The 10,208-nt window shown below is 45.0% G+C and overlaps 1 protein-coding gene across 1 annotated transcript; it reads left to right on the top strand.

Annotated features, from left to right (window-relative positions):
* Positions 1-1,333: 1,333 nt before the first annotated feature.
* gdf5 (growth differentiation factor 5) lies at positions 1,334-9,954 on the top strand. Its single transcript, XM_085275659.1, has 2 exons — positions 1,334-1,969; positions 8,133-9,954. The coding sequence occupies exons 1-2, from the start codon at positions 1,486-1,488 to the stop codon at positions 9,080-9,082; spliced, it is 1,434 nt and encodes a 477-aa protein (XP_085131785.1). The 5' UTR covers positions 1,334-1,485; the 3' UTR covers positions 9,083-9,954.
* Positions 9,955-10,208: the final 254 nt, after the last annotated feature.

Here is a 10,208-nt window from a genome sequence, read left to right as displayed (position 1 = left end):
TCTCTTTTCTCTACCCGGAAACTCCTTCCGCTGGTTGCTGTGGTGGTGCAGGGCATGCTGGGATAGGTAACACCAACACAAGCTTTTGTGATGGTTTGCTTGCTTGTATAGTCTGTATAGTCTTGTCTGTGTGGTCTATTGCCACAGTGCAGTGGGTGATGGTGGATGGAGCAGACCGTGGAGTCACCAGACTTCTGAAGCTCTTCTTCCACATGACTCCACCAGCGCACAGCCTCACTGGTGGTGGTTTTTGTTCATGTTAGTTTAAATAAATTTGATGTCATTGTTCTTCATCCCGTGTCTCACTCTTCTTTCATGTCTTCTAAACAAGTGTGAGATGCTGACAGATGACAGGTGAAAGTAGTGACTGTGGCTGCTGGAAGACAGAATAAAGGCTTTTTAAAGCAGGTTTATGAGAAGCAAGTGTTTCGTGTTTTGCATCGATACCTGAGTATGCAGTGGGACAGGATGGCAGCTCACAGTGCTGACGACTGAAAACGTGAAAGGTGGATGTACCAACAATGATGTCACAGATTTCAGTTTAGAAGGTTGGATTTTTTTTTACCTTTATAAAAACTGTGAAGCAAAGAATCATCCAGAGATGCTGCTGAGCGATAAAAATATCTGTTAATGAGAACAAAGAGACACAAAACAGAAAAGTGTCATAATCTGTACTGCTGAGAAACACAACACAGATCAAACCGATGAGTGGAGATTTTTATTTCTGCGCTTTCTGGCTCTTTTCAGTGATGTGAACTTTTTCATTACCCTCCTGTGTGTGTGTGCGCGTGTATGTGTGTGCGTGGGGGGGGGGGTCCTTTCCGTGTTGCAGCTTCAGTGAGTCATTGGTGGAAAAGAGGGAGGAAGATTTGAGGAGAAATATCGCTGTTAAATGAGTTTGGGCAGCATGACATCACGCGGTAATTAAACCAGTTTTCTGGAATTCCGTTTCCAATTCCTGCGCTCAGGTTCGCTGGAGGAGTTCTTCGAGCACCTGCAGGTTGGTGTGTGAGTGAAATATTTTCACTGGACGGAGTTCAAACTCTGGAGAGAGAGAGGGAGAGAGAGGGAGGGAGGGCTGCGGCATTACGCCATTCTTCCCTCTGAGAGAAAAAAAGGGGGATTTAAAGAAGTTTCTTACAAGACTTCCAACAGTTCCGCGGAGTGTTTATGCGCCTCTCAGCCCGGGCTTTGCGTTCTGCTGTGCCGGGTACATCTCTCCAGCACTATGCTCCTCACACATGACGCGTGGGACAATAAAGCTGTGCGGGATTTGTTTCTTCTGCTTGTAGACGTCCGTTACAGTCTCTGCTTTCATCGCCTGGCACGTGTCTCTGGCGAGTTTCAGGCGGGGGCAGCAGCTTTTGTGCATTTCTCGTGAGGATGACCCACTCGGATTTACTGCTCTTTGCCACTTCAGCTTCCTTGTGATCTCACTGCACTTCGCTACGATGACAGCCTGGCGGGAGGCGAACGCGCTTTAGGATGAAAGCTGTGACGCGTCTGTCTCTGCTGCTCAGCTGCTGGACCCTGGTTCACCTGCATCCCGGCCCCACGGCGCGTGTCCGCGCAGGTCCGCCGGTAATCAGAGGAGAGGCGACCAGGGCGACCAGCTCAGGGCGCACGGATCCCGTGCGCTCCCGGCTCCTCGGCGGGGATGCGCACGATAAGGCGCACGCTCCCGTTGCCATTAACGCACATGCACGAGCGGGTGGAGGAGGTGGAGGTTCATCGGGGAGAAGTTTGGGAAAAGTTGCGGCCGCGCGCACCGCGTCCCCGCAGAGAGCCCATAGTGCGCCGGCTCCGGCGGCGCAGCGGGGGGCCGCGAGCCACAAACAGCCGCTCGTGACGCCGCACGACTACATGCTCGCGCTGTACTGGTCTCTCTCCAGCGGTGACGTCAACGGCAGCGCGCTGCACGAGGCCGGCCTGGCCAACACCATCACGAGCTTCGTGGATAAAGGGCAAGGTAACCGCATCACCCACGAGCCTCTCTGCGTGCTCCCACGTCACTTTTCAGTCCCATGAAAGAAACACAGTGACACGCTGTTAGTGCAGGGATGGTGGCAGACACACACCCAGCTGAGCTGTGATGGGTGGGTGGGGGTCCACGCTGTGGGGGCAGCAGGACAGCTACTTCATGATGCGTTTGTGCCCCTGGTACTCTGGGGGATTAAAAAAGCAGCTGGAGCAGGAGGTTAGAGGAGATCTGAGGAGCCAGAGGATGAGCAGAGTGGCTGTTAGCTGCTTTTAAAGTCTCACTTTAGAATCCACAACAAGTCCAGACCTCACATCCACAATTCATTAACAATTAAAAAATGGGGAGTATAAAAAGGATGTCACTGGAACTTCAGGTGCCACAGAATGAGAGCTGCTTTAAGGGACTGGAGACCAGTGTGGGGGGCACCAGATGAGGGTGGTGCTGAGGGCACAGGCTGAGGATTGTGGCGTTAAAATCAGGAGGTCAGCAGTGAGTGGAGTATGATGAGAAGGAGCGTTCAACAAACTGGGCGTCAGATTCCCTTTCTGACAGCCAATTAGCTTAGCTTAAAGAAAAAGCTCCATCCAGAGCTAACAGAGGATGTGATTTAGCCGAGAAGTTCAAGTGGACGTAATTTTCTCCTTTTAGTTTTTCTCCTCTTCCAGCAGTACGCAGTCATGTGATGTTTTAAATACTGAGGTCAGTCATCCAAAAGCTAAGGCTACTCTGAACTCTCAGTTTTAGATATTTTTTTTCTAGATTTGGATCTGTGTGATGTCAGTAAGATTAGATATCCTTATATGGTCCTCCCATCACAGAAGCCACACCCACCTGCTGTTTAATCTGTTTTTTGAGAGGCGTAGCCAATCAGAAGCACTATTCTATTTTTCTTTCAGTCTTCCTTTATGTATGTATGTTTATGTAAAAGCTGACACTGACTCATTAAACCACCTTGTGGTGCAAACTGGTATTACAAGAAAAAGACAGCTTGGCTTGAATTTGAAGGAAGTTGATCTCTAGCAGAAACAGAGATGATGCCTTCATTTAATTTTGGAAGGTTTTAAACTGCATTTGAACACAGAAATGTGAAAGTGTTTGATTTTCAGTTATAAACAGAGGCCTGCAGGTGTATCACAACTACTTTCATCAAACCAGATTACAGCTTTTAATCTTTACACATACACCTTTTTTAAAAAAAAGATCCCACTCTCTGGACTTCCAGGTTCATGGAGGGTGCACTTCTGGGATTTTTCTGACAGAACCGGCTGAGCCAATAGATATGTTTCATTTTCAGCTGTAAAATTGCAGTGTAAAAAACCCTAAAGGACACCAGTGTAGATTTAATTTAGGCCGCATACATCATCGATGCTGGATTTGTGAAAACTAAAATAAAACTTGGGCTTTTTTTTCTACAAACAGCTGGAAATAATTATTTAGCTCCTTTCACTCCTGTTTATTGAGGACTTTCTCACGGGCACCCTCCGCTGCACACTTGAATTTCAGCCAGTTTGAGATTGACAGGAAGTGGAATGGCTCTCTCAGATTGGCTTCAGTTTGGCTCGGGTCACCTCTGCAAGCGTACGGTGGGCGGGGCTTATGGGCTTTATTGTAACCAGCCAGGAGGGGGTTACAAGCTGTGATGGCAGCTATGTTTGTCTATATCTGGTACTTTGGTGGGAGAAAACCAAACAGTGGGGACCAAGGGAGTGAGTTTACATGTATGAAATTAGAAATGCATTCTAATAAGCATTTTTCTAATGACCAATAACTAATTAGTCTGGTAACAGCAGGTAGTGTAGCAGAGGAATAATTTGTGTTTGCTGTCAAACTTTCAGCAGTTTTAACGTCTGGAACATGTCTGTGCACATGTATGCACATATTTATGTATATTTATTCCTTTGCAGTTGTGAGTCTGTGTGTGTGTGCTGCCGTGTGTTTCTAACATCTGGTCGGCTCTCAGTGATATATACGGCCTCGTGAAGGTAAATAAACAGTGCTCACAGCCCTCCGTGTCATGTTGTCTTTACGATGTAAAACAGTTTTAGAAGCGTCTTTAAATGAGCGCAGTTTCATGTTCCTGCTGCTGCTGAAGGTTTACATTTCCACCACTTAATGTACTTTTAATGTGGCCTTTATTTGTTCAGCGACTCGCTGCTGACTTCGTCCACATGCTGAGACGAGGAACTGATCACCCCGACGCTCGTTATTTACCTTCTATCCTTTCATTCACTCTTTCTCGCTTCCTTTTTTCTGCCTTTATTCCTCCGTTACTGCTGCCGCTCCTTCTTTCTTTCTTCCTGCCACATGCAAGGCTGAACCTACCTCCTGAGGGGCCCTAGAGCAAGGCGTTGCTCTGGGGCCTCCAATGATGCTGTGTGTGAAGCACAGCAGCTAAAACCCTGATTAGTCGACTAAAAGTTCGGTAGGAACACCTGGTTTCGACTCCACCATCGGGCCTTTCTGTGTGACGTTTGCATGTTGTCACTGTGTCTCTGTGAGTTCACTCTGGCTTCCTCCCACCACCCAAAGTGTAGTTAGTGGGGTTAGGTTAGTTGGTGCAAATAGTTAAATAGTCCATCTCTCTGTCTCAGCTCTGGTGACCCGCCTGGGATTAGGAGTGATTTGGTCATTTTCCCCCAGAGTGAGAAATCTTCTTCACCTGGGCCAGCATGTTCAAAAAGCTGAAGCCATGTGTGCAAGTGAGCGCCATTTTCCAGACAAAAGTAGGTTTTTTTGTAGTTATATTACTTTCATAATTTTAGGAGTGGTGATCAGCCTGAAATGTTGAGTTTTCAATTTATAGATCACAAAACATTTGAATTTTAGAGTCTTTCTTGACTAAATCTTGGTGTTTTGGAGCTTTGTTTGAGCAGGTGACCCACATACTTTAGGCTATTGCAGTAGTCGAATCCACCCGGGTTATTTGCTGCATCTCTTCCCCTGCGCTCTGTCCCTGCGTTCCTGTCCACTCTCCACTCACCTGCTTAGATAAAGGCTAAAAGCCCTTAATAACAGCACTTAATAAAACTGTCCATTAACTTTTAACTCCTGAGTAAAACTACTCCATGAACAGTAACCCATAACAACGCTGTACTTTACACGCTTTAATAAACTCATCCAGTCGGCCAACTCTGACCCTTTCCTGGACCAGTTTTGGCCCCTGGACCACGTGTTTGATGCCCTCGATATATCTGCTCATGTGACAAAAAGAAATGTAAATCTTATTTAATTTTGGTCAGTTATAATTTTACTGAGTTATAAATAAATGAGTTTGAAAAAGCTCCTTTCAGAAGCAAAGCAGAGATGTTTGGTTTCAGGAGGTTGGTTTGATCTTGTAAATTTTGGATAGTCTTGTTTTGGCACAATGAGCCCTGTAATATAAATAAGTTTTCACTGGATGACAAAGGGCCAAAGCCAGACATCTCACCTGAGAGCTCTGCTGCTGCTCGCTGCCCTTCTGTCAGCTATTTTAAAGCCCCGCCCCCACTGGACATCCTGAAAGCTGTTAGTAGAGGGATGAAGTCAGAGTTAAGAAGCCAAACATTTAATCTTGTGTGTTCTGCATTTACATACACAATAATCTGTTCCAAGCCGCTCCTGAAAGACTGATTTTCTGAGCGTTCTGAAGTGATAAAGACCACACCTGAGAGCTCTGCATCCCTCCAACATTATTTATCCTCGCTGATTTACAAGTGCGTGAGAGTTTGTGAAACCAAATTCCTCTCAGCTTTAATCAGACTGTCCAAAGAGGAGTGTGTGTGTGTGTGTTTGCTGTCTGTCTGCTGTGAATAGCTGCAGGTCCACAATAACAGGCCTGTTTACAGAGCGTTGCGGTCTCCCGGCCTGGTTCTAATGTACTTTTCAATGCATGATAAAGTCCTGGACAGCAGGAGGGGGTGCTGTGAGAACATGTAAGCAGTTTGTGTGCATATGCACAGCTAACTTTGCGAGGACCGGAGTGATTTCTCTGACCTTTGAAGTGAGGACATGTGTGGAACATGAGGACAGTAGTTCAGAGGTCTGTTTGAAGGTTCAGAATTCGTTTCAGGGTTCAGGGTTGATCAGGGATAAATTAGGCTCAGATCATGGGAATATATTAGCCGACCTGGGTCCTCACAGAGAATTTAAAACACATGTATCTGCTGGGTTTCATTGGATAGGGAAGTTTACAGTTTCCCTCACTGACAACAACAGAAAACCATCTACACCATTCAGTTCATGCTTTCTGATGCTGTGCACACAGCATGAGTGTGTATACTTGTTTTACATATGTTATTGGGACTTAAAGCTTTTCACTTACCCGTGAGGACATTACTTTAATTTCAGGACAATTAATATAAAGTAAACCATAAAGTGTTACTCTAAACACGAGTCTTTGGATGCTCATTCTTATTATTTATGTCGATTTCCTTCATAATGCCTGCAGTAGTTTATTGTAGATATGGCAACTGACTTCATTCACCAGTTTTTGCATCTGTGGTTTGAAGCTTCAACATTTACATTTTGGCTACCACCATGTTTTTATTGATTTATTTATTTAAAGCAACGAGTTACCATATTTGGACCAGAAGGTAGAGAGCTCAGTTGCCAGCTGTTGGTAGCCCTTTGTTAGCAAACTGCATCTATAGCACTAATTAACAGGTGTCTGTATTGCTACATTACATCCATACAGTCTGAGTAACATCATTAAATATGTAAAATCTATTGGTTAGGTTGTTTCAGAGAGCCTGTGAACAAAGATGGTGTATTTTGTAAGAAGCTACATATGCCTAGCTGTTTAGTGCTAAATGCTAATACAAACATTGTAAAACCAATCCTAAAATCTATTTGGAGCCATTTCGTACTGCAAAGAGATGCTTTGCCCAAGATAGTAAACGGGGATTAATCTAAACACGATGACACAAATGCAGGAATGTGTTTTTCCAGGTCAGCAGAGGAAACCATATGTTGCAATTTAGAAATGTGTCTGAAATGAAAGAAACAGGAATGAGAGCAAGTTGAAGCCCAGAATAAAATAAATATTACACCAAGATTTCAAACACTGGCCCGTTGAACAAAAAGAAGCAAGAGTCTGACTTGTGAGTGCGAATGGTTGTCAGTCTCTGTGTGTTAGCCCTGTGACAGACTGGCGACCTGTCCAGGGTGACAGCTGGGATAGGCTCCAGCGCCCCCGCGACCCTGAAAAGGATAAGTGGAAGCAAATGGAAACCAAAACCAATTGAATTGTAACAGGATATAAAAATATTTGTTGTTAAGTTGGACATTTTACCATTTGATGTTATTGATAAACCTTTGAATCAATGGATATTTGAGGAACTGTAGTTCACTTCACATTTTCGCTCTTGGCAGCTATTACGATGTTTTAGTCTGAGATGTCTTCAAAAATAAAAGAAATCCCAAAATAAAGTCAAGAATGCTGTTCTTTCCTTTTTTAAAGGGTAATAAAAATCTAAACAATAGTAATGTTTTTATAAAACAGACAAGATCCAGAAAAACTATTAGGTCCATTTTTACCTGGAGGGAAAATGTCAACAGTATAAAAGAATAACAGCAGAGCCAAAGCAGAAGAGCACACTTATTTTCTACATTATGGTCATTCTAAGAGAAAGGATGTTTATCCAGGTTAGGCTCCAGCTCGGCTAAATACATGCCAATCACAAATCCCTGTCCAGTGAGTCTTCAGCATCACTTGGTTTCACAGTCAGACCCACAGCTCAATACCAAGATTGTGATGATAAAAAGGGTCATGAATAAAAGTCTATAGTCTGTGATGGGGAGCAGCACTGAAGGAAAGTACAGTATTTCTTTATATTTCAAAATCTGAGATCAGACAATATCTGGATTATTAAAATGGGTTCAATGAAGATTTCAAGTAGGGAGATCTCGTAAAAGATTTAGTTAAAAAAGAAAGAAAGAGTCAGTTATGGAAGTGTATGGACCTGTCAGTGTATTTCATGACCTATATGCAGGAGTCCATCCTTTATGACCTGACGGGTGGCCATCAGCTGATGGCTCTCTGGGGCTCACATTACAGATTCATTCATTTACTCAACAGTCCTTACTTGCTGTGTTGTGTTAGAAAAGTTTGTTACACTATTTTTCTTTTTGCCTGTCGGTGAATATTTACCTGCGCTTTCGTTTCTAATCACAGATGAACGTGGGCCCCAGCTGCGACGGCAGAGGTATCTTTTCAACATCAGCTCTCTGGAACGGGATGGGCTCCTGGGGGCCGAGCTACACATCCTGAGGAAGCGCCTGCCTGACCCTCGCAGAGTCTTGATAGGCTACAGAGGAGGAGAAGGAGGAGGAGTCCCGTCACCGCTCCTAAGGCTGCACACCTGCGCTTCAGGCAAACAAAAGGCCGTTCTTGTCCAGATGAAGGCCGTAGAGGATCTGTTCAGCAGCACATGGGAAGTGTTTGACGTTTGGAAGGTGTTCAGGGGCTTCAAAACCCAGAAAGGCCAGCATTCCCAGGAGCTGTGCTTTGAACTGGAAGCGCTGGAGCACGGAGGCGGTCGCCCCATGGACCTTCGCGCTCTGGGATTCGCTCGACACGGCAGGACCAACAAGGAAAAAGCCTTCTTCTTAGCATTTGGGAAAAGCAAGAAGCGTGACCTTTTTTACAAAGAGATCAAAGCGCGGTCCGGCCACGACAACAAAACAGTCTACGAGTACCTGTTCACCCAGCGACGGATGAGACGGGCACCTGCTGCGAGGGGAGTCAAAAAACCCGTGCAGCAGTCCCTGCCACAGTCCATATCCCAGCACCAGACAGTGAAGGCCAGGCTGCGCTGCCACCGGAGACGGCTCCACGTCAACTTCAAGGAGATGGGCTGGGACGACTGGATCATCGCGCCGCTGGAGTACGACGCCTATCACTGCGACGGCGCCTGCGATTTTCCCATCCGCTCACACCTGGAGCCGACCAACCACGCTATCATACAAACCCTGATTAACTCCATGGACCCGGAGTCAACGCCGCCCACTTGCTGCGTCCCGACACGGCTCAGCCCGATCAGCATCCTCTACATCGACTCGGCCAATAACGTCGTCTACAAGCAATACGAGGACATGGTGGTGGAGTCGTGCGGGTGCAGGTAGCAGACACAGCAAAGACTTTTCAATATTATATTCAAAGCTAAAACTGGAGTTGGTATTTCAGGCTCACTGCTATGCAACGCACATTACTCCTCACACTCAAGTGGGCTTACAAGAATGCATACCAGAGACTATTTAAGACTAAACAGATGAAGATAAACTCACGGAGGTGATGCTCTGAAACGCCCACTCACTGTGTAATGTTGATGTTGGTAGTGATGAGCAATATGCATCCAATACAATCCAAATAATGGAAACACGACCCGATGAAGAAAGACTCGTTTGGACTGTTTCGTACGGACTTTTTCCTTCTTCTTAGATTTGTATCAAGTTGCTGATTGTTGTAAAGAGTTTAAAATGCTTTGGAAAAATGAAGTGTTATACTTAAAAATGCTCTTTTCCAGCACTTATCTGATGAAGTCATTTGTATGCCTTATCCAAGACCTTTTTGTAAAGCATGTCAAGAATTTCTGATGTATAAATACGAGCCAGGGATGAAGTGCTCATCTGACCTGCTCCAAATTTGGGAAAGCTGCATAAACTCGTGTTCAATAAAAAAATGTCTAATTGACTGAGCTCCAAACTCCTATCAGTGAAAACCTCTGCCCCCCACCCCCTCGAGGATCTGCAGACTAAACTATCGGAGGAATTCGTGAGATTTACAGCTGCCAAATTTACAATTTAACCCAGAAATGACTGTTTGATGTGGAACATGAGTGTTTTACTTGGCTGGCTTGATAAACTGTTGCAAAGGTCTAGTTAAAATTACCAGGAGTTAGGTTTTTTAACTTTGTGCCTATTAAAGGGGACCTGTTCTGCTCATTTCCAGCTCCATCTCTTTATTATAGACTCTGCAAGTAGATTTGCAGGCGCTGAATTCATCATCTGGGTGACTACATATAAAAGATGGTCGAAGCCTCTGTGATGTAACCCACTGGGCTGTGAACTCCACGTTTTGAAATCTCAGTGTCAGCATTTTTCCTCTGGAGCCAGAGCTGGCTGTGAATTATCAGCTGCATTAATAAATTGTACATATATCTGTAAGTTAGCACTAAGCCCCATAAAATAAGATAAGATCAGATAAAACTGGAGCACAGACGTCTCAGACGATCTGGCTAACCACAGAGAT

The sequence above is a fragment of the Mchenga conophoros genome, linkage group LG5, assembly GCF_057382185.1.
Source record: "Mchenga conophoros isolate Kocher_MC1m ecotype Shallow Benthic linkage group LG5, M_conophoros_male_GT1.1, whole genome shotgun sequence".
Lineage (NCBI taxonomy): Eukaryota > Metazoa > Chordata > Actinopteri > Cichliformes > Cichlidae > Mchenga > Mchenga conophoros.
The sequence above is the reverse complement of the archived record's forward strand: the minus strand, read 5'-3'. Positions and strand labels throughout refer to the sequence as shown.